Source organism: Eulemur rufifrons, chromosome 8, assembly GCF_041146395.1.
Source record: "Eulemur rufifrons isolate Redbay chromosome 8, OSU_ERuf_1, whole genome shotgun sequence".
In the NCBI taxonomy this organism is placed as follows: domain Eukaryota; kingdom Metazoa; phylum Chordata; class Mammalia; order Primates; family Lemuridae; genus Eulemur; species Eulemur rufifrons.
The window spans coordinates 115,440,741-115,468,282 of NC_090990.1; the positions used below are offsets into that span (position 1 = coordinate 115,440,741).

Consider the following 27,542-nt stretch of genomic DNA (forward strand, 5'->3'; position numbering starts at 1 on the left):
CCTTGGTTCTGTGGTGGTGTGGGTGACTTGGGCGCTGGTGGGGTCGCGTTGGTCCTCAGAATCCCCGCGTAGCCGCTGCCGCCTCCTCCTGCCCTCGCCATGTTTCTCACCCGGTCTGAGTACGACAGGTCTGTGCGGCTGGGGGAAGCCGGTTCGGGATTATGGGTGGGCAGGCCCACGGCCGCGCCGCGGCCAGGGTTCTGCCGTGTCATGGGGCGCCCCAGGAACCCAAGTCTGGCCGGGCCTGGGGATCTCTTTGCCCTCTTCAGGCTCCCGCCGTGATTCCCCAAACTAGACTTGGGCACATGGGCCGCACTTGTCCTACCGCTGAGTCACCGCTGGGTCCTAACTCGGTGCGGAAGCGAGAAACTCCAGTTTGTGCTTAGGGAGGAAGGCTTGAGGGGCTGGGACTCCTACCTTGAATCTGCAGAAGGCCAGAGGTCAACCCTTCCCCTGTTCATCTTGCGGTGCCTAGTGTGACTGCCTTTTAAAAGAAGTTAAACATGGTGCCTGGAAGACAATGCAACTGGAGACTATTTAGTTTATAGTAGGGCATGCTGTGGTGTATAGTTTCTTTGAAAGCGCTAAGACATTCTCAGCTATGCCCAGATTATTGTCTGTAGTCTGATTTTATAGGAACCGGAATTTAGAATGGTTTTCAAGAGGTTTCTCATCATGCTGATTCCACTTGACCTAGGTTTTTCTGACTTTTTTTAAAAGCTTAAAGCAAGTTAAACTTTCAGGGCTTGGAAATGCTAACATTATTAAATTGTGCATATTTATGCTGGGTACATTTTTACTTTCAGTTTCTGTTTTTATCATTTAAGTTTTCACATAGCTATTGTTTTATTTTTTTTAAAAAAGCCAGGAAAGACAGACGTTTTCTTTGTACTAGGTGGCCTGAGAAGCTCCATTTCTTGTCAAGTATATGTTGACCCTGTCAAAGTTTTACCACCTGGAATTACCACTTTTTCATCTTTTTACTGACTCCTGGAAGATGTATGTGAAGTCTTAAAACTGACATCTTTTTCTACTATCCTAGAATATGACTTTGTTAGTCAATATTTAGTTTCCCAAGCATTGAACAGAATCATCTTGGGGAGATATTCTGAATTGGTTGTGTACAATGGAAATTATTATCCTTATCAGAAAGGCTTTATTAAATTTTGTGATCATTTACTTAGTATACGTATTGATTGCTTTGATACTCATTTTTGTATTTTCCCAATGCCTAAAATATAGCCCTTTCTTTTTTTTCTTTTCTTTTCTTTTGAGATAGGGTCTCGCTCTTTTGCCCAGGCTAGAGTACGGTGGCATCATCATAACTCATTGCAGCCTCAAACTCTTGGGCTTAAGCAATCCTCCTGCCTCAGTAGCTGGGACTGCCCCAAGTAGCTGGGACTACAGGCATGTGCCACAATGCCCAGCTAATTTTTTTTTTTTTAATCTTTTTGTAGAGACAGGGTCTTGCTTGTTGCCCAAGCTGGTCTCAAACTCCTGGGCTCAATTGATCCTCCTGCCTCCGCCTCCCACAGCTCTTTCTTGCTCACTTAGCTAATGTACTGGAGTGCAGGCAGTATTCTAGGTGGTTGTCATGCAGCGTTGGACAAAATCAAGATCCTTGTTTTCATATAGGAGACTGTCTTTTAAAGAACTGTTTACAGAAGTAGCTGTGGTATGAATCAGAAATGTATTAATGCCATTAGAGCAATTCAAATCAATGCTAAGGAAGGTTTGATGAGAGATTGCAGTCAATATTAGAGGATCATGAAAAACTTCACAGAGTAGCTGATATTTAAACTGAATCTTGAGAAAGAGTAGGATTTTAATAAAGACAGTGACAATCAGTAGTTTTGAGTCAGAGAATATAGGATGACCAAAGTTGGGGCAGTGGAAAAGCACAATGCATGTTTGGGAAAAGTCCAGTCTGGCACATATGATGTATGTATGGGAATAGAGGAGATATGGGAGAAACAGGATGGTGCTAGATATTGGGTTGTTTTTAATACAAAGTAAAGGAGTTTGGGTCTTATTCTGTATTCTGTAGGTAGTCACATGGCGTTAATTTTCATATTAAGAAGTTATGTAATTATAATTGTGTTTTATAGAGATTACTTGCCTGGATTAGAAGCAAGAGCTAGTCAACACTGGTTAGGAGGCTATTGCAATAGTTAGGTGAAAGATAATGAGGGCATTGAGAATGGAAGGAAGAGTGATATGTTGCAACATTTCTGCTGTAGTAGAGGAGGAGTAGATATTAACTGATATGATATAGATATTAACTGATATGCCTTGGCATATGATTGGATGTAGGAGAAGATGAGGAATGAGTTATTCTCTCAAAACTTTCTAGCTTGGGTAACTAGGAGATTGGAGGTGTTTTAAAATAAAACTGAAGTAGGAATGGCAGATGAAGCTGATTTTGCAGGGTGGCTGGATTTAAAGAGATAATATTTCAGATTGGAATGTGTTGAGTTTTGGTGCTAATGGGATATGCAAGTGGAAATGTTCAGCAGGCATTTAGATTAATTAAAAAAGAGTTCATACTGGTAATAGATACTTGGAAATAGTTCATGCTTGCCATAGATGAAATAACCCAGGGAGATGGTAAAGTTTGAGAAGCGCATAGAGCCCATATGGAGGAGGACACAGTACTACCTCATTGGATGAAGTTTCTAAACTAAGGTGAAAAAATACTATAATCACATAGTGCTTTACAGTTTACAAAGTTCATTCTTTTTTTTTTAATAATAGAGACGGGGGTTCTCACTTTGTTGCCCAGGCTGGTCATGAATTCTTGGCCTCAGCGATCTTCCCTCCTCAGTTTCCCAAAGTACTGGGATTACAGGTGTGAGCCACCACGCCTGGCCAGTTCTTTCATACTCTGTGCAATTCAGTACTCAATTGTCTTGTGACAGAGGCAGGACAAGTATTATATTTTTTCAGCTAAGGAAATTAAAGCAATAAGTGGCAGGGCTAGAACTCAATCCCAGGTCTTCTGACTTTAAACTTTTGTTTCAGTGATTTTTAAACTGTTCTTTAGAGCCCTAAAGAACAGTTAAACTTCCATTAAACTTCCTTTTAAATGGCCTCAGGGATATTCCCTCAGGAGCAAATCTGGGCACTGGGATGGTAGGATTTTCCTTACATCTCTGATTTAGCCAAGATAATTCCCAGAGATGATATAGTGGAATAGTTGAGAGCTTGGTCTCCATAGTCAGATTGTCTAAATTCTAATTCCAGCTCTGTCACTTATATGCCTCTCACTTAACCTCTCTGTGTCTTAACTTCTTCATCTGCAAAATAGTATTTGCTCTAGAATACTACTTCTTAGGATCATTTTGAGGATTGAGTTATATCATTTAAAGTCCAGGCATATAATAAATGCTCAGTAAATATCAGCTTTTATTATTATTGTTTATATTTGGGGGTTCTATATAAAATTTCTTATAAAAAAGTTTTTGGTAAAACAAATATGAAAACACTGTACTATATATCATATTACCTGTTATAAAGTCCAGATTCCATAAACCAAGGATTATGGTTTCATTCATTTGTTCAGATATTTTAAAGTGTCCATTATATGCTGTCAAAGCTTTTATAGCTAAGACCACGATGGTGCCACTTCTGTATAGGGATTTCTGACACACTGGAGCAAGGAAAGGCGGGGAAGTGTTTTAGGTAGAAAAGCAGTCTGGCTTGTAATTGGTGTAAGTATCTATTGAGTGAATGAACTAGGTTAGGCTTTAAGAACTCTCAGTCTATTATTAAGATAATAATACTAAATCATACAAATAACTAGAGAAATGTCCCTGTGATTTTCACTGAAAATTAAGATATTATCCTCAAATGCACATAACAGGAAGAGGATAAGGAAAAACAAGCCTTTTCTTGGGAATTGCTTGGTAGTTTGGGGGCATGAACTTACTAAAGGACTTGTTGATTCGGGATTAATCCAGTTTGATTCAGGATTGAAGCAGAAAAGTCACCTGCTCTCATTTGATGAGTTTGGGAAGACTCTGGGAGTGGGACAGAAGGGTTCTACATATAAGTTTCATTCCCTTGAGAAATGGTTAATGCACACACACAAAAAATAGCTACCGAGTATTGTGGGTGAAGTAGAGAATATTGATAACATATATATCCTGTAGCCATCTGACCTAGTTGTCAAGGAACTTGAGTTCAGTGTCTAGATGACTAGTTTTTCTAAAAATTTTTAATAATTTTTTTTTAAATTATAGGGGCGTGAATACTTTTTCTCCTGAAGGAAGATTATTTCAAGTGGAATATGCCATTGAGGCGATCAAGGTATAGTAGCAAGTAGCATAGTTTTTGAAGTTTCATGGCAACCTTACACTTTGCTGGCAGAACATTTGAAGTAAATGTGTTTTAACTATTCCTCTAGAAAATGTTCTCATATCCCTTTAGTCCACCAGTATTAACCATTTTTTTTCCTGTCGGTCAACACAGCTACAGTTATTAATCATTTTTATAATAATTTCAATCCTATAGCTTACATCTGTTTTAAATTTTTTTGAGCAGGTAACTACTTCATAGTAGTTTTTTTAATATTTAAACCTCTTCCATTAGACATTTCCTACTTCATAATTATGTAAGTAGCTTTTTCTCAGTAGGGTGGGGACATATTTGTGTTTATAATCCTCTTGGCTATAAAGAGGGGTGTAGAAGTCCAAAGTTAGCACCTGCATTATTTTCTATTATTTTATATTCTTGAGCAAATCATGTAACTGACCACTTCTGTATTCTTGTTGGTAAAGTTGTGAATTTTAGGGAATGAATAAAAGATGTATCCTGTAATCTGGTAACATAAAATCGAGTAGTTCAAACCAGTATTCCAAAAACTAGCAAGTAAGCTATCTATACCTAAAGTTAGTTATCATGTGGAAACTATATTTGTTGGATTATGGGTAATCTAAATAGTTTTTTGGTTGATGGATGTTTAAGAAGAACTTGACAGAAAAACAAAGATGAAGGAAACATGGATATCTAAAATCTTTAAATCTAGTGTTAAAAGGAAACACTGGGAATGCTTAAAAGAAAGAAACAAAAAAGATGTCTAAGCCCCACCCTAGAAATTCTGATTTAGGTTGTCTGGGATAAGGCCCAGGTGTCAGGCCTCAGTTATTTTAATGTCTGACAAGAGTTGAGAATCAGTAATCTAGTTCAGTTCATCTCTCTGCTCGAATCACTTCTTTATCCCCAAACAGCCTCTATTTGAATAATCTCTATTTGTATGGTTCTAGTGATAATATTTTCTCACAAGATAGCTCATTCTATTTGAAACAGTTCATGGTGATTTTGGAAATTTATCCTTGTATTGAGTCAAAAGTCTAGCTTACTGAAATTTCCTTCAGTTGGCCCTGATTTTGCTCTTGAACCACATAGAATGTTTAAACCTCTTCCATAAGACAGTTCCTCACATAATTGAAGAGATCTGTTGTGTTTCTCTCTTAAGTTACCTCGTGTAGAAAGAGTGCCTTAGGGAAAATGGGTGTATAAGAATCTGCAAAAGGGGAAAAGAGATTCTGATTAGTTGAAGACAGAAGTGAAAGTGGAAGCATTGTGATAGTGGGACAGAAAATGATCGGCCAGCTACAAGTGCCTATTTTTATATCTGATAATCTTTGCCCTGTATTGAAAACATACATTACTGTGAAATGTTGGACTATCAGAATTTCAAGCTGTAGCATTTATTTTGAGCTTTAGCTAAACAAGAGTTCTGTCCAGGCATGCAAGCTAAGAGTAATGCTCAGTTTTTTGGATCCTGCTTTTAAGCTCCTTACGGCTAGTAATTTCCAGATTGTCTACTGGTAATTGAGGTGTGGTATCTTATCTCTGTAGTCTTAGATTGGGCTAGGTTAGAGACAGTGATGTAGCCCTTAATGAATATGACTTCTGTGAAAATTCAGGCACTTTGGAGTTGAAACAACTTGCTTATTGCCTTGGCAACTTATGAGTGGCCAGTGAGAAAGCAATTTGATAACTATAAGGCTTTAGTAGTATGAAAGGAACTGGAGAATGACTAAAAATGGCTGACAGTAGAAATTATCACTTGGAGGTACCATATGAATGGCATGGGTAAGACACAGCCAGCAGAGGTAGAAGAAAACGCTTTTGGAGTAGGTTTCTGGGGAGAAGGAATGGAAATTTGTGATAATGTCAAAATTGTTATATTGAGCATCTAGATCTTGGTTACTATGCTAATGAGTTATATTCAAGAAATACATGTGGAGCTAGTTCAAAAAGTTCCCTCTCTTTTTTTCTCTCTCTACCCAATCTCCACCTAGTGGGGTGGAGGGAGAAAATTAGGCAGAATTATAATATTGAAATATCTGAAGGGAAACGTAAATATAAAAAGAACATTATCTTGAATTTTGATACATTTTATTAAATAGCCTTTCTTAAAATATTGACCCTTTTTTGGATTGGAAACCTAGGAAGTTATTTAAGTTAGAGACCATAATGAATACGCTGAGAATTTATTCTTATGCTATGAGAGCACTTCCTCCACATAGTAATTATAATTCCCAGGGACTATTGACATTTTGGACTAAATAATTCTCTGTTGTGGGGGGCTATCCTCTGCATTGTAGGATATTTAGCAATATTCCTGGCCATTACCCATTAGATTCCGGTAGCACTCACTTTTCTAATTTTGACAACTAAACATATCTTTGTACTTTGCCAGTGTCCCACAGGGGACAAAACCATCCCCCATTGAGAACCACTCTTCTAGATAAAATTAAAAAGTAAATATGAATTCTGTACTATCCTGTTCAATTGGGGATTCAAGATCTACTAGTATACTGTACAAAAAACAATTAGAGAACAACTAAGTGCTCAGTAAATTTTCTGGCAGTGGTTTTGACTATTTAATTTTTAAGGTATACGTAGATGTAGTTTTAGAGTCAAAAGGTAAAATACATCTGTAATCTCAGCACTTTGGGAGGCCAAGGTGGGAGGATTATTTGAGGCCAGGAGTGCCATACCAGCCTCGGCAGCATAGTGATACCCCATCTCTACAAAAATTAAAATTAAAAAAAAAATTAGCCAGGCATGGTAGCACATGCCTGTAGTTCCAGCTACTTGGGTAGCTGAAGCAGGAGGATTACTTGAGTCCAGGAGTTCAAGGCTAAAGTGAGCTATGATTGTGCCATCCCACTCCAGCCTGGGTGACACAGAGCAAGACCTTGTCTCTTACAAAAAAAAAAAAAAAAGATAGTTCTATCAACTTTGTAACAAAAACAGCAATTCCTGGGCCTGTCCCATCTATTAATATTTTCAGCTTTTCAGGGGTAACACTTTAAATTCTTTTAGCTGATAATGTTCTAGGCATGTACCTCCATATCTCTAGAACACAGACTTACTTTTTTGTTAGGCATTATCCATGGACTTTTCATTATGGAGGATGAAGATTTCTGCTCCTTGCCCCTAATCCCCCCACATACAGTTGCCTAGTGGGGTGGGGGTAGGGCATTCCTCTCAATATATAATATCACATTGACTGCCACAGTAGAAAAAAGTTTTTCCTTGGGGCCATGGTGTTTTATTACAAAGATCGAATAAAAACTTCGAAAACAATACAATCCTTTCCAATTTAATGAAAAATTTCTTATTGACTTCTATTCATTTAGTCCATGTTTTAGAATTGAATTGTCAACATTAATTGTAACAATAAGAAAGAACATCAGCAAGTAAGATTTTCACAAACCTACTGCAGGGGTGCCCAGGGGGCTACCCATCACAAAACATACATGCTACAGCATGGCAGTGTAAGTTGCCTGTGCACCATGTAGCTCCCAAGATAAAGAGTGTGAGTTACATATGCTTCATGAGGCCTCGGGCTCAAAACTAGCGTGAGTTAAATACAACTCACATGGCAGTTAATGTGATATGTATCATAATTTTGTTAGATCATTAGTCAACAATTATATTAGTATGACTATAAACGCTATTCACAGCTGAGCCATTTTGTGTTCTATGATTATTTTTGTTTCTGCACAATGTTGTTTTTCTGAGTTGATTCTTCTTTTTTTAAAAATTTGCTTAAGTTTTAAATTACATAACAATAATTCATTCCAAAGTCTTTCAAAGTTATGTGTATCCTCTCAAAACATTCAGACATATTAAGTATCCTGTTAAGGATTCTTAAAGAAACCTTGGAGCTTTGTGATCTACTCCAGTCTGGACTGGTTGTTATCTGGGCCTGCTGCACAGCTATAGACTTAAAATTTTCTGTCAGTGTCATTCTAGGTATTCCCTTGAACTCCCTCTTGTGTTTGATCCCATGTTGTCATCTTTTTTTATTTATTTTCCTCAGTTTGGTATGAACCCATTTCCGATAGTTTATAGAAACTTTTTAATTTTCAAGCTCTTTTTTTTCTTTTTCTTCCTAGCATTCTGTTCTTGTTTTATGGATGAAATATTTTTTTTTCAAGAATTTTTTTTCTAACTTTTCTTTAAATTTTTTTCCTTTTGATCTGGTCAGATTCTTTAGAGCTGTGTTTTTCAATCTGTAAGTCTAGACCTGTTAGTGGATATGGGAATCAAGTTAGTGGTCATGAGGAATGTTTCTTTTTTAAGTGGAATAGAGCAATAGATATCATAATGCCTTGCCCATAGTATTGGTAAGTATTTTTTTTCATGAAACTTTGTTTCTGATATGTATTTATATCTGTGCATTTTGGTCATGATATCAAATGTATTTCTTAGTGTTAATTTTTGTTGAAAAATTTGAAAACCATTACTCTAGAGAAAACTGCCTCTTCCCATTTCTTGCCAAGAGGGTGTTTCTGGTTGTTGACTTCTCACAACTGAGTGGAGAAGGAAGACTGGGGTTTTTAACATTAGGTTTGTAAATTTTTACTTAATTCCCCAGTTTTCAGTATAGTTTGCCTGCCTTAGACTGTGCTTGGTGTCCACCAATCCAGAGACCCTATTTTTTACCTTCTCCAGAGATTAAACCCGGAATCTTCTGCAGGATTGGGGGTGAGGTCAGTCGTCTAGCTTTACAGCATAGGGGAGGGCATCAGAGAATCTGTTTTTTAGGCAGATGTTGAAATACCTTGCAATTTTTAGCTTCTCCTTCATTTCCATTTCCAAAGGTCCTTGTTGCCACCATTTCTTTTTTGGGGGGCATGTTATACAAATCAGGTTGTCTTTTTTGTTTGTTTGTTTTTAAGAGACATGGTCTTACTCTGTCACCCATATTGCAGTGCAGTGGCATAGCCTTGAATTCCTGTACTCAAGCGATCTTCCCACCTCTGCTTCCCAAGTAGCTGGGACTACAGGCATGCGCCACTGCACCTAGCTAATTTTTTAATATTTTTTTTTTTTGTGTGTGTGTGTAGAAACAGGGTCTCGTTATATTGTCCAGGCTGGTCTCGAACTCCTGACCTCAAGCAATCCTCCCACTTTGGCCTCCCAGTGTGCTGGGATTACAGGCATGAGTCACCATGCCTGGCCCAGGTTGTTTCTTGACCTTTTTTAGTACTGGTTTAGGATTTGAATTTCTCGAGTCTGCTTAAGTAAATTATCATTAACCCATCTTCTTTCTTGCTTCAAAATTTTGTTGCTGTATCTTCTCCCATTCTCTTTGTTTTAGTAGAATTATGCCTGTTTTTTTTTTTTGTTTGTTTGTTTTTTTTGACTGTCTCTCGCTCTGTTGCCCAGGCTAGAGTGAGTGCTGTGGCATCAGCCTCACTCAAAGCAACCTCAAACTCCTGGGCTTGAGCAATCCTACTGTCTTAGCCTCCCGAGTAGCTGGGACTACAGGCATGCGCCACCATACCCGGCTAATTTTTTCTATATATATCTTTAGTTGGCCAGATAATTTGTTTCTATTTTTTAGTAGAGACGGGGTCTCGCTCTTGCTCAGGCTGGTCTCGAACTCCTGACCTCTAGCGATCCACCCGCCTCGGCCTCCCAGAGTGCTAGGATTACAGGCATGAGCCACCACGCCTGGCCCCTGGTTTTTTTTTTTTAAAGCCCTTTAATTTTGTATTAACAGACCTGAGGAAGGAGTAGAGCTAATGTATATATTCAGTCTGCACCTTTAATTGGAAGTATTAGCAGTTATTTTTTACATAAAATTTTTCAACAGTTCATCTCCTATAGTTATGCATGTATCTGTTGATTTAAAAATACCTGATAAAAAGCTGGTATACATTTAATAACACTTCTAAATAAAGTTACAACTTTATACATTTGAAAAATAATGTATGAGATATGATCATTCAGTCTTTAGGCATGTTAAGCAAAAGATTCATGGCATTCTTTGGAACATGAAAGATACATTGGGAGAAAGATATCAAAGATAGGGAGAGGCTATTGAAGTAATCTAGACATTAACAAGAATAACATTTGTTCGGGTATTATGTGGTAGGTACCATTTTAAACATTTTATGTATTAATGTGTTTATCCTTCTCAATGTAGGTATTGTTATCGTTATCCTTGTTTTGGAGAAAACTGAGGCATAGAGAGGTAGATGACTGGGATGTTGGAATGGAGATGAAGAGATGAATTTAGCTATATTGTTGACTTCTAGTGATCTTAAATGATTAAATTTTTATATTGTTGGTGGTGATGGGGAGGTGTTTTTTTTCTTTCCCCTCCCTCCCTTCCTCTCCCTTTCCCTCGCTCCCTCCCCCACTTCTCTCCCTTCTTCCTTCCTTGTTTGGGAAATACCACTTTTTGGAACAGACCAAGATAGATAGCAAAGGTGAAAAGAGATCAGGTCCAGAAAAAAACATTAGTTTTATTCTTGCCCACTATGTTTAGAACTTTAGAATCCTCCCTTCCTCCAAATATTGGCATTAGAGAGTGGATTTTTCAGATGCTTTCAAGACTATTGAACTTGCTCTTATAGAAGCACAAAATTCTATAAATCAACGTTATTGCTGTTAACAGGAACAGCATATTACTAGGGTGCTCCTTGTTCTCCCTGCATATTAGATACGACCAATTAAAGCTTTTATCTTATGAAGATATACAGTGAGATATCTGGTGAGTATGTTTTTTGACCTATACATGGTAGTCATAATGTGTTTCTCTTTAGCTTGGTTCTACAGCCATTGGGATCCAGACATCAGAGGGTGTGTGTCTAGCTGTGGAGAAGAGAATTACCTCCCCACTCATGGAGCCCAGCAGCATTGAGAAAATTGTAGAGATTGATGCTCACATAGGTAAGGAGTAAAAGAAAGTTGTTCAGTAGGGTCTCTCCTGGGTTAATTAGTCCTCTGTGATATTCTAAGGGAGGTTCATGAGATGAACACCTTATCCCCTCGTTAGCTATTGTTTTCCAGGCAGTAGGCCAGATGCATGACTTTAGGATCAGGACAGTTGCAGGACTCATTTATGTTTAACCTACTCCCAGAAGTTCCTTTCTCCCTCAGATTTAGACTTGGCAAATGTGATAATTGTTGCAATATGTAAAGGTTGAATCATAGGCCAGCACACTGTGATGGCTGGGTCTTAATGTTAGGCCTGGTAGGAGGCCACTAGGAGCAAAGGATCATGTGTGGGAAGGTAGGCTGTCTCTGGAGAAAAGAGGAAGTCTCAAGGATCTTCAGAGTGACTAAGCTTCAGAGAGTTATAACAGATTAGTCGTTGTTTTCTGTTTTCACATTTATCTTTTTATTCCTTGCCCCTTCATCCCCCCTTTTTTTGGTCTTTATTATAATTCCCCTGCCTTGGCTTCTAACATCATTGTAGCCTTACAGGATGAGTAGTTCTATTTCTCTATAGCATGGTTATCCAAATTTTCTTAACCTAATTAGTAAAACATTGGTAAGATAATTAATTGCTCAAAGGCATCAGAACCAAATGCCATGGTGACTCTGGGAGCTTGGTATTATCTCTTTTATAGATGTAGAAACTGAAATTTAGTCTTTTAAGATTAGAATATTGTATCTACTTTACCTCAAGTCACCTGTCGTTTGGAGGTGGGTCAATGTCCCTTCATTCAACAAATTGAGAACCTACCACGTGCCAGACATTACACTAGACCCAGGGATACAGAGGAATAGGACATGGTCCTTGTTTTCTAGGAGCATACAGTCTAATCATGGTGGTGAACATGTAAATAAGTAAACACAATTAAGTGATCTAGGTATTAAGAAAGACTCCTAGTATGTGTGCTCACTAGGGGTTCAAAGGAGGAAATAATTAGTTTTGCCTGGGGTCAGTGGTGGGCTTTCAGAAAAAGATTCCATGAAGGTGATACTTGAGCTAAGTTTAATTCTTAAAGATAAAGAAGTGCTTACCAGGTGAACAAGTGTCTGGGTATCGCAAGGAGAGAGCATTCTAGTCAGAGGGAATAGAGATGACTGAAGCTATGATGTGAAATGTAAAATACCTTGGCACAAGCAGTTTAATATGACTAGGAGGTGAACTATGGCAAGAAATGAGTCTGGGGTCAGAGAGTAGAAGTCCTTTTTTTATTAATACCATGTTAAATAGCTTGAACTTGAGCCATGCATGGGAAAGGTTTTAAGGAATGAGGTAATATGATCACATGAGAATTTTAGAAAGTCTGGTAACAGTGCTAAAGGTAGACTGAAGGGGGCTGAGACTGTAGGCAGGGAGACCAGTTAAGAAACTTTGTAATAGTCCAGACAAACTAAGGCAATGGACAGAGAATAGAGAAGAAGGACTAATGCCAGACAGGTTAAGCAGATAGAGATTGACAGAAGTTGGGATCTGATTGGTTGTGAAGGCTAAAGAAGAAAATGGGAGTCTAGAAGGGAAATAAGATGAGTGTGTGGTATATCCATGTAGATACATCAAAGGGGTCATTTGGCTTTATAAAGTCTGAAACTTGGGAGAGAAACCTAGGCTGGAGATTTAGATTTGTGTCATGGCATATAAAATAACAGAGCCATAATCTTGCAAACTTCCTCTTTAATGTAACTAGTTGGTTTGTGTTTGGGACAGGAAGGTAAAAAGGCTTTTGCTTTTATTCTAGGGTCTTCCCCTGTAGCCCATAGTGAGATGGTTTTCTTTTCCTTATTTCTTAGGTTGGGGCATTAGTGTTTGCTTAATTCAAAAATGTATCGTGGTCTACAAAGAGTGCTAAAGGCATGTTTAGGGATGTAATATGTGGAATTTCATGTTTGGTTAGCTGCTTTTCTCTGTATTCAGTCTTATTATCTGGACTTCTGTGTCATTGTGGATGGTTGTTTGTTTGTAACATCATTATACTTGGGTTCAGCATAGATCATTTCCCATCTAACCTATTGGGTATAATGCTATGGGATTGCTGAATGGCTGCCAAGGTTCCATTCCAGAATTTTGGGATGTCCTGAGTGGATGAAAGAGTTCTACAAGGATCTGGCCACTGGGTCACTGTTGCTTTTACATTGCAGGTTGTGCCATGAGTGGGCTAATTGCTGATGCTAAGACTTTAATTGATAAAGCCAGAGTGGAGACACAGGTAAAATTGGCATCATCTCCTCTTTACCATGATGCTTGAGTTCCTTGTTTAGTATTGATATAGCTTCCTGGGCTATATTGTAGGTACCTTTGTCAATATGAGATGTGGCTCTTGGGAGTGATTTTGGGTAGAATTCCCAGTTATAACTCTCTGGGTCTTGGAGTTTAGCTGTCCAACCATTGCAGCTTTAAGGAAGCTCTGGTCAATAGTGCTGACAGTCTCTTGCTTCTTTTGGATTTGCCTTATATAAAGCATGCATTACACTGCATTCTGTTTCCTAATTGACTTTCTGTGGGAGCACCATGGCAGGAGGTGGACATAGTTAAAGGACATTCTCCCCCCAACTGCCTTTGCTGCCAGGCTTGCAAGTAACAGCTCTCCTCTGGTGAGTAATGATTTGTACCAGGTGACAAATACTGGTCAGGAATGCTGATTTTTCTTTTTCTTTTTTTTTTTTTTTTAAACTGAGTACCTGCTGCCTGGAGAGTAGTAAGAAACTAGTAAGAAAAAAATATCTCATGGTAAAATTTTTTGCACTTATTTGCAAGTTTGCTGTCAGTACTTAAGAAAGAATAAGTCATTTAACTTAAACACCAACAGAGTAAGATAGGGACTTTGAAGGAAGGTGGCACTTGGCTATCCGCATTTACTTTGTGAAAAGAGTAAACTTGGTGCTTTGAGGGGTTAACTCTGTTTTTCAAGGGAGTAATCCTCTAGTCTGTCATTGCTTAGAGTCCTTTTGTTGTTTATTTCCAGAGCTATTTCTGTTCCTCTCACGCAGTCCCAAGTACTCATGTCTAGTGCGAATTAAGAAAAACACACTTGAGCCTTCAGTTTCCAACCACATTTCAAAGGGATGTGTGTATGAGACGGTGGGCTGCTTTAAGGCCCTTCTTATTAGAAGGTGTATCATTCTTGCTCTTCTTCTAGAACCATTGGTTCACCTACAATGAAACAATGACAGTGGAGAGTGTGACCCAAGCTGTGTCCAATCTGGCTCTGCAGTTTGGAGAAGAAGATGCAGATCCAGGTGCCATGGTGAGTGTGATGCTTGTGTCAAGTTTTCTTACTTACTGTCCTATGGAACTTAAGACATTTGTCCTCTGCACATAACTTTCCTAGCTCCTCTTACCTCCCTTACTTCATAGCTGCTTATCTTAATACTTCTTTTTGGTTCCAGTCTCGGCCCTTTGGAGTAGCACTGTTATTTGGAGGAGTTGATGAAAAAGGACCCCAGCTGTAAGTACCACTTTGCAGGGTTTTTTCCCTGCTTTTGGTGGCTGTGGGGGCGGTATTTTAATCTGGGGTAAGGATTGGTAGTTTAAATCAACTGAGAAGATTATTGTAAAGTTATAAAAAAAGAAAGGCTTCTAACTCTAAAATTCAGTGATTCTATGCTGTTTATACAAACAAATTTGGGGATTCCATAAAGATTCCTATTGGAATCAGTGCTAATTCTAGAAAGAATTAGAAATAACTTTGTTACTATAGGTAGGGTATGTTTTAGAGCTTTGTGCTCTGGATTGTTGATCTGATCTTCATCCTCAAAATATTACTAAGATAGGCATACACAAGTGCCATATTTACATATACTATACTTTTCTTAATCCCTGAGGAAATTACTAATTTTCTTAAACACTTTTAAAAATAACTAGTTTCTCCAGATAGAACATCTTTTAGATCTGTGCCTCCGTATTTTAGTGGTGGGGTCAAGCATTTATACTTTTCTTTAGTGAGATGCTTGTTACATAAAGTGCTACCACTCTTAAACATTTTAATCCTCTTCTTTTGGGGGGTTTTACAGGTTTCATATGGACCCTTCTGGGACCTTTGTACAGTGTGATGCTCGAGCAATTGGCTCTGCTTCAGAGGGTGCCCAGAGCTCCTTGCAAGAAGTTTACCACAAGGTAATTAAACATTCTCACAACTTTTATTATTATTTTAAAAATCAGGCCGGGCGCGGTGGCTCACGCCTGTAATCCTAGCACTCTGGGAGGCCAAGGCGGGTGGATCGCTCGAGGTCAGGAGTTCGAGACCAGCCCGAGTAAGAGCGAGACCCCGTCTCTACTAAAAAATAGAAACAAATTATCTGGCCAACTAAAATATATATATAGAAAAATTAGCCGGGCATGGTGGCGCATGCCTCTAGTCCCAGCTACTCGGGAGGCTGAGGCAGGAGGATCGCTTGAGCCCCGGAGTTTGAGGTTGCTGTGAGCGAGGCTGACACCATGGCACTCTAGCCAGGGCAACAGAGCGAGACACTGTCTCAAAAATAAATAAATAAATAAATAAAGCTATAATTTACATATAATAAAATGTACAGACCTTAAAGAGTTCAGTTCTATGAGTTTTGGCAATGGTATATACCCTTTGAACCACAAGAAGATATAGAACCTTTCCATCACCCTCCAAAAAATGCTCATCCACATTCCAGTCAATCTCTCCCCCTCCCTTGCCACCATGTGTATCACTATACATTAGTTTTGTCTGTTTTTGTGCTTTTTTATAAAAGGAATTATACAATTTGTATTTTTTTTTTAATTTTCAACATACTGTTTTTGCGATCCATTCATGTTGTATCAATAGTTCATTTTTATTGCCGAGTAGTATACCATGGTATGGATGTACCACAATATGTTTATCCTCTATCCTCATAGCTTTAACTTAGCAGTTTATACTTCATAGTTTAGCTCTTGAACCGAGTAGGCATTTGGTACTTTATTTGTGGGATGGGAAGATTTGGTTTTGAGTAACTCATTGGTATGATTGAAGGCTGCCATATTTATCATTCCGGTGGTTCATACAGAGATGCCTGCTCACATGAACTCCTGACAGTATTAATTTTACATGTGGAGGAAATTATAATAGGTAGAAATGGGCTTAAAAAAAAAAAAGAGTGAATTTTTGGCTGGGCACAGTGGCTCACACCTATAATCCTAGTGCTATGGCAAGCCAAGGCAGGAAGATCACTTGAGCCAGGAGTTCAAGACCAGCCTAGGTAATATAGCAAGACCCTGTTTCAAAAAAAAAAAAAAAAAAAAAAAAGGCATGGTGGCAGAGGTGGGAGGCCTGCTTGAGCCCAGGAGTTTGAGGCAAAAGTGAGCTATGATCATACTACTGCACTACAGCCTGGGCAACAGTGAGACCCTGTCTGTAAAAAAAAATAACAGAATGAATTTTCTAAACCACTAGACTGCCTTCATAAATCATTTGGGCATTATTATTAATAGGATATCACCAATATCATCTTATCTTGCTTCTAAATTAAAAGAGGAATTGAAATGTATACTAGAGAAGTGTAGCCCTTTCCTCTTCTTCAAATATCTTTTAGTAAGAAAAAGCTGGTGACTTTGTTGTGGCTCAAAATAAGGCCTTTTTTCCCCTCTGAATAAGTGTACTCTACTTATTTACCATTTACTTGAGTTTTGGAGATACTTGTAATGCACTGTACTAATTAAGATGTTTGCTATATTAATATTTACTAAATCATTTCTTCATTGAGATAAAGGGAAATCTCTGAAGGAAGGAGGGATTATGTATAATTAATGGCCTATCTTCTCCCCATCTTTGTTTCAAGTCTATGACTCTAAAAGAAGCCATCAAGTCTTCACTCATCATCCTTAAACAAGTAATGGAGGAGAAGTTGAATGCAACTAACATAGAGGTATTTTCTGTTTCATTGTTTTTTATTCAGATATCATAACTCCCATTGCTGAGGATTGGTTAAAGAGTGAAAGGGAGGTGATGAAGTGAAGAAAACAAGAGTATGTTTTCTCAAGAGGTTTGATTAGTCAGAAGGCAGCGTTAAAGAAAAGGATTTGTGTCTTTTTAAGGGTGGGGAAAGTCTTGGAAATACTAGTGGATAGAAATGAGTGGATAGAAAAACGTTAAATGAAAATAAAAGGATAGGTTAGGATAGTGATGGAAAAGTTCTAGAGAGGAAACCTGTGGTATAAATGAAGGAGTTGGTTTTGAAAAGTAAAATTCACTCAGCATTGTATTGAGTACCCATTACATGGCAGATAGCTAGATGCAGGGATACAGACACGGAAAAATCCAATTCCTATTCAAGTAGTATACTGTATAATGTAGAGGACATAACAGATTAATAAGAGCTTAGGATATACTTTATATTAATAATAGCAGTAAGAACAAATTGCCACGAGAACACAAAATTTTGACTAGGGCATTAGGAAAGCTTCCTGGAAGAGGTGATGTCTGGAGGAGGGAGCAGAAAGGTATTTCAGGAAGAGGGACCAGTATGTGCAAAGGCTCAAAGATGTGAAAATAACTATGCATAAAAGGAAACTTTGAGGATTTTGTCTGACTGCTGGGGTGTGGCATGTACATAAGATAGGGGAGGTGGCAATAGGTGAGACTGGAGAGGCATGGACCAGATTCTGAACGTCCTTATTTCAAATGCTAAGAGATAGGAGGAAAGGAAGTAATGATGGGTAAAGATAGGTAGGTTTGAAGATAAATTGGGAGAGATGTCTTATGTTTCCCTGGTGATTATTAGGTCATCTGCTGAGGGTGAGTGAATGAAACAGTGAAATTAAGGAGAATGGGAAATATTTGGAAAGGTCATCATGGATAGGGAAAAGAAGAGACAGGGATGAATAAAAGGATTGCTGGGCCACATTAAAATACTAGCTGAGGCTAGACTAACAAAGTGAATTGTTCTAAAAGTCAGAATAGAGATTACCCTTGGAGATATGTATGTTATATTTCAATTAAAAAATTTCAAAGGCCAGCTGAGGCTATAATTATAAATTAGTAATTACATCAGTCAGCACTCACCAGGATATTTGTCGGCCATGCTCATAAGAAAATGGATGGTTGGATTAATCCCTGGTAGGGGACTGACTACTTAAAGACAGAATGGAGAGTGCTGTTGGTGAATATCTCATCAATAGAGCCAGGTTTCGTAGCACTAATGGAGAGAGGGGTGTTTAACATGGTTCCTCAATGGAAAAAGTTACTTCATAAATATGGTGTTTTTTTATCTTCTTAACACAAATTTGAAAATACTTCCTCTTCTTGGCAAACTCTGAGAAGATGAGATGCAACACATGCAGTAGTACTCCCATCTTGACCTTTAGGAGGGATTTTATCAGTACCTTTCTAGTACTTGTTTTCTTTGGTACTGAATGAGACAGGCTCTTGGCATTTCTACTATCTCTTTGCCAGCCCAAAGGAATTCACTGTAGCTCTGTTGATTTCACAATGAAGGCTCTAAAGCCCGTTTGATTCAACTGAAAATAGAGTTATTTTCGAGATCATTCAGTTTTAGTGCCACTAAAGTATTACTTTGAAGAGACCATCAGGCATGTCTCATTCAGGCTCTAGCATTAACCACATTAACCTGTGTGACTACAGTTTTCTTCACATTAAAAAAGGGGTGCTAAATGCGGGGTGGTTCATGTCTGTAATCTCATCTACTCAGGAGGCTGAGACTGGAGGATCACTTGCGTGCAGGAGTTTGAGACTGCAGTGAACTATGATTGTGCCACTGCACTCCAGCCTGGCGACAGAGCAGCACCCTGTCTCTTAAAAGGGGTGTCCAAGGCTAACTGCTCTACCAGTGCTCTAACACATGGTTTTTAAACTTGTCCGTCCATAGGAGTCTTTGCAAATGAGGCCCAGAAATCTATATGTGCAAGCTCCTTGGGTAATTCTGATGGTCAGTCTAAGAAGGACAGGCATTTGGGAGCCACTGCTCTAAGCACTTCCTCCTCCATCTCCTTTAAGTCCTTGTTCCATCTTTTACCCCTCCATTCCCCAGTCTTGTTATGAGCCACTTCCCCTAAGAAAAGGAAAATATCCAAGTTACATCTTTCTTTAAAAAAAAAAAGCAAAATCATCTTTATTAACACCTCTCTCTACCTAGTGTTCTACCTATCTTTTTGTTGAGGTATAATTTACATACGATAAAATGCACCTATTTAAAGTACACAGTTTGGTGAATTGTGACAAATGTGTAACCACTGTATTGCCACCACATCAAGATATAGAACATTTCCATCGTCCCAAAAGTTCCCCCATACCCCTTTGTAGTCACTTCCCCCACCACTGATCTTTTGTCACTATAGATTTGTGTTCTAGAATTTCATATAGATGGAGTCGTACAATGTGTACTCTTGTGTCTAACTTTCACCCAGCATAATGATTTTGAGATTCATCCATGTTGTATGTATCATTTCTGTTACATTTTATTCCTGAGTGCTATTTATCCATCCTATTTTTTAACCTTTATTGCTAAGTCTCTTCCAAGTAGACTCTGTATTCAGTATCTTCACTGCCTCACCTATCATTTATTCCTCAATCACTACCGTTTATTTCAGCTCTTACTACTTTCATGAGACTGCTCCGTGCTAAGGTAACTCCTGTTTGTCAGATTTCATGGTCACTGTTTGGAATTATTATTTGACCTTTCTGAAGCATTCACCTCGAATTTGACAATTCTAAAATTAAAATCATTATTCCTGAAAACCATTTTCTCTTATGATATTTCTAATTCTGGTTGATGTCACCCCCAGTGTACTTGTCATTCATATCAGAAACCTGGAAGACTTTGACTTCCCTTTTCCTTCACTAAATTGTACCATTGTCCCCTTTTTAATAACTCTCAGATCAGTGCCCCTTCTCCATCTCCACTTCCAGAGCCTTTTGTTCAGATCCTCATTTTTCTCCTACCTTATATGTTTTCAGAGGTCTCCTATTCTTCCTGCTTCCAGCCTTGCCCTCCTCCATTTCCGTCCATTTTTTCCTTATTATACTAATAGAGTGGATTTTCTAATGCATACCTAATCTTAATTGTTCTCCACTTAAAAAATCTTTTCTGACTCCTACTGTCTACAAGATAAATTCCAAGCTTCTTTTCATGGCATGGTAATTCACTACTTCTAAAGTCATATGTTTAATCTGTTAGATACTTTGCTAAGCATTTTACATGCAGTTATTTCTTTTAATCCTCAAATAACTCTAGGATAGGATAGATATTCCCATTTCCATTTTACAGAGGAGCAAACTGCACCTTTGAGAGGGTAGGACCTTGCCCAAAATGACAGAACTGGTAAATGGTGGAGTCAGGACTTGAATCCAGGTCTGATTTTAGGTCCTGTACTTTTAACCACTTTAATATACTCTCTCCCTCTGAGCTCTGACCCCCCCTGCTCCCTCTCCATTTCATCTCATATCCCATGTGCAACCTCTGCTTTAGCCAGACACAATTTTCTTTCAGTTTTGCAAATACATCATGTTGTTTCATGCTTCTATGCAGTTGCACATTTAGTCTGCCTGTCCCCCCCTTGACTGTCTGACCCATTCTTGCCATGCTTTAATGTACAACTCAAAGGTTGCTTCTCCTTACAGCCTTCCTGGAATCCCCCAGATCACTATTTTACATATGCTTATCTCTATTATAACAGTTAGCTGACACTGAAAGCATTTGGCATCTAGAGCCCTCAGTAAATAAGACACACTCTCATCTTTGGATCCTTAGTCCCTAAAACATCTGTAACTAGTACACAGGTGCTTAGTAATTATTACTGATGAAACATGACAGAAAATATCTGTTCTACCTGCCTCACAGAGGGTTTTTGAAAGTAAAGTGAGATAAGAAATAGAAAAGTATATTTCATATTCATTATGTAAATACATTTATCATTATGAAAATGTAAGGGATTATTTTTACTCATCTAGTGATGAGTAAGTTCCTAAAGGCAGTACTTTGTTCAAATCCTGACGTTTTATCTCTCTGTCCTCTTGTCATTAATCATCAAGTAAAGATATTAGACCTTAAGAGAAGCATTAATCACATTTATATTTTTAAATACCCTTGGAATAGAACTCATGGCCTACATGGACATGAGTAAATTGTATACGTATATTTTGCAAATATATTTGGGAGTCTTCTGACATTTCATGTAATTGGATCTGTCTTTGGGGAGAATCTAGAGGAGACTGCAGGCTTTGAGAGGAGCACAGTTTTATTTAGTCCATTCACAGACGACATCATCAGATGTCTTAAGATGTGCAGCAATCTTTTTCTGAATTTTACTTATAGATGAGGCAGAAAATAATAAACACCATATAACTGGATTATGTTAATTCTGTCTGGCAACTTTCAAATTATATTAAATGTCAGTAATGAATATTACTTTTAAAATGCCCTACTGTGTTTAATTTTAAAACTAAAAGGCTGGGCATGGTGGCTCACGCCTGTAGTCATAACGCTTTGGGAGGCTGGCGCAGGAAGATTGCTTGAGGCCAGGAGTTCGAGACCAGCTTGAACATGGTGAGACCCTGTCTCTACAAAAAATAAAAAAATGAGCCGGGTATGGTGGTTGACTCCTGTGGTCCCAGCTACTTGAGAGGCAGAGGTGAGATGATCACTTGAGTCCAGGAGTTCAAGGCTACAGTGAGCTATGATTGTACCATTGCACTTCAGCCTAGGTGACAGAGTGAGATATGAGGCCCTGTCTCCACAAAATAATAATGAATATATGTATTATATATTTTATATGTATATATGAATGAGGAAATGACATTTAAAACAAATTAAGCACAAAGCTTTTGAGGCAAATGTGAAGTGACACCTATTCCTCTATGTTGCCCCCAAATGTGGGACTATGTGATCAGCAGAGATGATGGAAAACCTAGTAGTTTTAGTTAAATTTGAAATTAACCATCTTCAGACCCTAGTTTTTTTTTGGTTTTTTGGTTTTTTTTTTGAGACAGAGTGTTGCTTTGTTGCCCTGGCTAGAGTGAGTGCCGTGGCGTCAGCCTAGCTCACAGCAACCTCAAACTCCTGGGCTTAAGTGATCCTACTGCCTCAGCCTCCCGAGTAGCTGGGACTACAGGCATGAGCCACCATGCCCGGCTAATTTTTTCTATATATATTTTAGTTGGCCAGATAATTTCTTTCTATTTTTAGTAGAGACGGGGTCTCGCTCTTGCTCAGGCTGGTCTCGAACTCCTGACCTCGAGCAATCCACCCGCCTTGGCCTCCCAGAGTGCTAGGATTACAGGCATGAGCCACCGTGCCCAGCCAGACCCTAGTTTTTATCGCATAAATAGATTATTATCTGGACTGCTGGTTATTACTGATAGCTTAAGTCACAACTGATTTCCTATGCCAATATTAATGGAATCTTTTCATGGCCAGTCCTTTTAAAAAGACAAAACAAACTTTTTTAAGTTGCTACATGTACAATTTTAGAGAAAATATCTAACAATGATAGTTAGCAATTATGTGGTGCATTATATGTTCTAGGCACTCTTCTAAGCACTTTACATATATTAACATTTAATCCTTACAACTACTCTATGAGTTAGGTATTATTATCCCCATTTTACAGATGAGGGAATAAGGCACAGTGGCCAAGTAACCTGAGGTCACACACACAAGCCCAACCTGTAAGTATATAAATGTGCCTTAAATATAATTCCAAAGGACTTTTTAACAGAAAAAGTACTGACTCCTTATACTTTGCTGCTGCTTATGTGATCCTTGTGGAAGTAACTTCAAGAAGTAATAATGATGCCATGCATTTGGTTAACTATTAGTGGTGAGTTAACCTCAAATAGAAAGTTTGATCAATAAGCATTTTTATTTTAGACCCAGAGAGCTATTTTAGGAACCTACTGCCTGGAAAGAATATCCTTGGGACAGCAGATCCCTTAGTTCCTAATGAACAGCTGCATCACCAGCATGGCCTCTCCTGACCATGCTAGGGCCATCGGCAGGGTAATTTAGCTCAGCTTATCAACCCTGCTCTGCTTTCTTTCCAGCTAGCCACAGTACAGCCTGGCCAGAATTTCCACATGTTCACAAAGGAAGAACTTGAAGAGGTTATCAAGGACATTTAAGGAAGTATGATCCTCAGAACTTCTCTGGGACAATTTCAGTTCTCTTAATTGCCTGTAAATTTTATTTCCAGCTCCTGTTTCTTGGAAAATCTCCAATGTATGTGCATTTTTTTATGATGTCTGTACATATAAAGGCAGTTCTGAAATAAAGAAAATTTTAAAATATTTGTTAATAGATGTCTGTTCTCTTATAGTGCAGTCTTTTGTTTGAAATGCATATGTTAGCAGGCCAAAAGGATATGGTATTAATATCCCTATCCTATGAAAGTGTCTATTCTAAAACTGTTTTAGTGACTCTCTACAACAGAATCAACTGTATCTGTGAATCCTTTGGTGTTGGTAAATTAACTCAAACTAGGTCAGCTCCTCCCAGTGGTTATAGATGTTAATGCCACTGTACATCCATTTCAATCCTATAGTTTCTCTTGAGTAAATATGTATTTTTGCTGCTTTCCTTATATGAAAGAGATGCTACTAATTGATAATCAAAAGAACACGTTTTGAGGTCCTCCCCAAAACATTGATGGGTTGGAGTATGCCATCTACAATGTTGTACCAGTTCTTCAGTCTTCATAGACAATTTGGAAAGAGATTTCCCTTTTTATGAAGTTAAGGACTATAAAAGAATTAAATTCATGATCTTGGCCTCAGTGGCAATTAATAACAAGGTTTAGCCATATCAGTAAGAAAGAAATATAAAATTCAGAATTAGGTTTACAGTAGATTTTGTAATGTATTATGAACATCCCCCATGAGAGCTGCCATCAAATGATTGGTTGAGATTGTTTAATCTTTCTACCTGAGCCTCAAAAATGACCATAGGAAGTAGGTATCATCATCACTACTTAACGGATGAAGAATCTAAGGCTGTGTGCCCATGGATACAGAAAGTAAGTTATTGGGACTGGAACAGCTTAGATTTTCTTGTTTTAAATCACCAGCTCTTGAGTAATAGGGAAATCTGGAGATCTGAAATATACTTGCACTATCCACAACATGATTAATTGTAATTCACTAATGACCCCACAATTACTTGCTGGGCTCTGTATTGTCTTTATTAATATGTGTAGGAAGTTGTATTCTATGATGTTAAAGTAAATCATGACTTTTGAGTAGGCTGAATTCATATTAAATTTATACTGTTAAGCAAAAATCAACTGTGCTTATATACATTTGGAAACTGCGATGTCAGAAAGCATTTGTAAGAAAGGAATTTTGCCCTAGACGTAATACATATAAGGAACGTTGAGAACTAGAGTATGTTGTTACCAATGTTCCAGAGAACTTTCCTAGTGATTTTTAACCCTGCTATTAAATATAACATGTTGATCAGAGGCCGGGCGCAGTGGCTCACGCCTGTAATCCTAGCACTCTGGGAGGCCCAGGTGGGAGGATCACTTGAGGTCAGGAGTTTGGGACCAGCCTGAGCAAGAGCGAGACCCCGTCTCTACTAAAAATAGAAAGAAATTATCTGGACAGCTAAAAATATGTATAGAAAAAAATTAGCCAGGCATGGTGGCACATGCCTATAGTCTCAGCTACTCAGGAGGCTGAGGCAGTAGGATTGCTTGATCCCAGGAGTTTGAGGTTTCTGTGAGCTAGGCTTGATGCCGTGGCACTCTAGCCCGGGCAACAGAGCGAAACTCTGTCTCAAAAAACAAACAAACAAACAAACAAACAAACGTGTTGATCAGGAGATTTGTTTCTCTCATGATCGCTTTGTTTTCTTAAATCCAAATAGGAAATACCAATGACAATCCTATCTCAACTTCTGTTTATTCATTTAACAAATTTATTGAGCACCTACCTAACTATATGCCAAGTAATGTATTAGGCATTAGGGATAGAGCTGTGAAAATGCTAGATACGGTCTGTGCTTGTATGAAACTTAGATCCAGTGGGGAACCAGACAAACAATATTACCTTTTAACTCTGTAGGTTAATGCAGAAATGGACAAAGCACGTGCTACTTTACAAAGAGGTGAGTTGTGTCTATGAATCACTTGCATTACATAGGGGAAAATTCAACCCAAATATCTCTCTAGCTTCAGCTTACACTTTTCCCTCCCTCTGGCTGGGCAGTGTATTTGTGCCTCACACTAACTGGTAAAAGTAAATTTTATATCCTATATAATTATGTATATTCTTCAAGGAGATAAAACTTTTTTTTGGCAAAGGGAGAGAGAGTGCACACACAGAGAACTTTGATTTTTGGTAGAATATTAAAGCAAGCTTTCCCCTTGTGTCAAAGAAATGATCTTACTAGGAGAAGCAATGGTTTCATGATGTGTAATTGCTTTATGTATGGTTTTTAGTAATAAAATATATTTACATATTTGAGTCCTGCAAATAAAGTAAGATCTTATGTGCATTATTTCACTAAGAACTGACAGTGCAACTTTTGTATTAAGTGCCCCTGTCCTTAGACAAAAGTGAAATGCTAAATCATGTCCCCAGCAGCTGATAACAGTTTCAGGAAGGAAATACATAGGTACTCTAAGCATATGATTAAAAGCAACACCTTAAAAAGAAGGCAGAGATGATGGCAACAAATTTAATATTTAGTTAAGGTGTATTTGGTAATTTCTCCAGGAGATGGCACTGTTGAGTTGGCTTTTTTCTTTTCAGACAGTAAGACAATAGACCATTCATCTTTGTGTCACCCAAACAAAGAAATATTCCTTTATAGCCCCTCTTCTCCCCCTAACTAATCACATGCTACTGGAACTGACTGTCTTGTGATCTACTCCATACTTGGCATAGATTAAAAAATAATCTATTTTTTTAAGATAATCTGACACATAGTAGTTACAGAAAGGAACAAATTGTTCACTAGTTTTCATCAGCTTTATCTTGTCAGTCCAGTGGCTGAGAACTTGTCGAGGACTATGCTGGTGATTTTACCACCCTGCTCAGGTGGCATTCAAAAACATTTTTCACTTTTCACATTTTACTATGGTTGTTTTGGAAGAAACGGAAATTTGTAAATCTTTTTGTTTGCAAGTTACCATGACCAGAAGTATTCTGATGTAAACATTGGGTTGGATGGACTGCAACATTTTGCTCTACAACGAATATGCCCTCATTTGGAATTGCCGCCAGTTTATAGTTTAAAAGTAATTTTCAGTTGCTTAATTTGAGTTATAACGTTTTGCATATTTTGTATCTTTCTACTTGCTACCTTTTCCGAGCAACTTCTAGCATTCTAAAGGGATGGAGTCAGTAAGGGTTAAGGATTCAGAACTGGTTTTACCTGTGCTGCACGTACTAGAAGTTGTGTGCTCAGTTTCTGCAGTAAAGGGCAGCAGGGGAGCGGAGAGGTTTTGTTTCACTGAGGCGGGATGCTAATTTAGAGGGCATGATATGCGGAACCAAACTTGTGCGAAGCACTCGCTGCAGGGTTAAGGCACTTTGGTAAAGATAAATGTGCATCTGGTGAAATGATAAAGTATTGGGCAATTCTCTTGCTCCCTTTTACCTGCGCCTAATGCCTAAGCTACATTCGAAGTCCAGGAAAACCAGTAAGTCAGTCCGCCTTTGGCCTATCTCCCTGCAGAAGAGGGAGGCAAGAGAGGCCAAACGTGGTGGACAGACTTCCTTCAGGCTCGCCTGAGTCACGGATGTCCCGACGTGTATCTGCCTCCGTGGGATCCGGCCCACGTTAGCCCGCATTCCCCTTCCCGGCAGCAGGGCGGCCGCCTCAGCAGACAATGGGCGCTCCAGGGAGCGGGGGTTGGAAACCTGAAGCACTGGTTCGTGACGAAGCCCCCTTGTCCGGCTGAGCGAGCTCAGGGGTTCCCTGAGGAGATTTTCCAGGCGCTGCCTCGCCTGAAGGAATTTTAGGGGTGTCTCTGGGGGACCCTCGGGGAGTGACCCAGCCCCAATGTGAGGGTGCTAGAGGAGCGGCGAAGGGTCGCGAGGCCCCCGAGCGGGGGGCTCCGCGGGAAGGTGGGGAAAGCTCCTGCGCGAACTCTGGAAGCCCGGCCCTGGAGACGCCAGACGAGGGGGGATGACCTCAGCGGGCTCTGCCACGTTCCAGCCAATCAGTCCCGCATCTTGGCATCCGAATCCAGGACCCCGAGGCCGGAGGCGACGCGAGCCAATGAGGAGTAGGCCGGGAAAGACGGACAGGCGGCCAGCCTATGGGGGCGAAGAGGCCCGGCTGCGCGTAGCCAAGGAGCGCCGGCTCGGGCTCGGGGGTGTGGCGCGGCGCCG

The 27,542-nt window shown here is 39.0% G+C and overlaps 1 protein-coding gene across 2 annotated transcripts; it reads left to right on the plus strand.

The window, feature by feature from the left end:
* PSMA5 (proteasome 20S subunit alpha 5) lies at positions 1-23,464 on the plus strand. Of its 2 annotated transcripts, XM_069479044.1 has the most exons (9): positions 1-128; positions 4,242-4,308; positions 11,079-11,205; positions 13,387-13,454; positions 14,385-14,492; positions 14,635-14,693; positions 15,259-15,361; positions 17,032-17,118; positions 23,250-23,464. In XM_069479044.1, the coding sequence occupies exons 1-9, from the start codon at positions 100-102 to the stop codon at positions 23,325-23,327; spliced, it is 726 nt and encodes a 241-aa protein (XP_069335145.1). In that variant the 5' UTR covers positions 1-99; the 3' UTR covers positions 23,328-23,464. The 2 variants fall into 2 exon arrangements, with proteins under 2 accessions (XP_069335145.1, XP_069335146.1); XM_069479045.1 differs by lacking the exon at positions 4,242-4,308.
* The last annotated feature ends 4,078 nt before the right edge of the window (positions 23,465-27,542 follow it).

Excerpts from the sequence above, each read along its gene's own strand:
- PSMA5 (XM_069479044.1), top strand. The coding sequence starts at position 100 with ATGTTTCTCACCCGGTCTGAGTACGACAG. Across the intron at positions 4,309-11,078 it reads ATGCCATTGAGGCGATCAAG|CTTGGTTCTACAGCCATTGG; the intron begins GTATAGTAGCAA and ends GTTTCTCTTTAG. Across the intron at positions 14,694-15,258 it reads GATGAAAAAGGACCCCAGCT|GTTTCATATGGACCCTTCTG; the intron begins GTAAGTACCACT and ends GGGGTTTTACAG.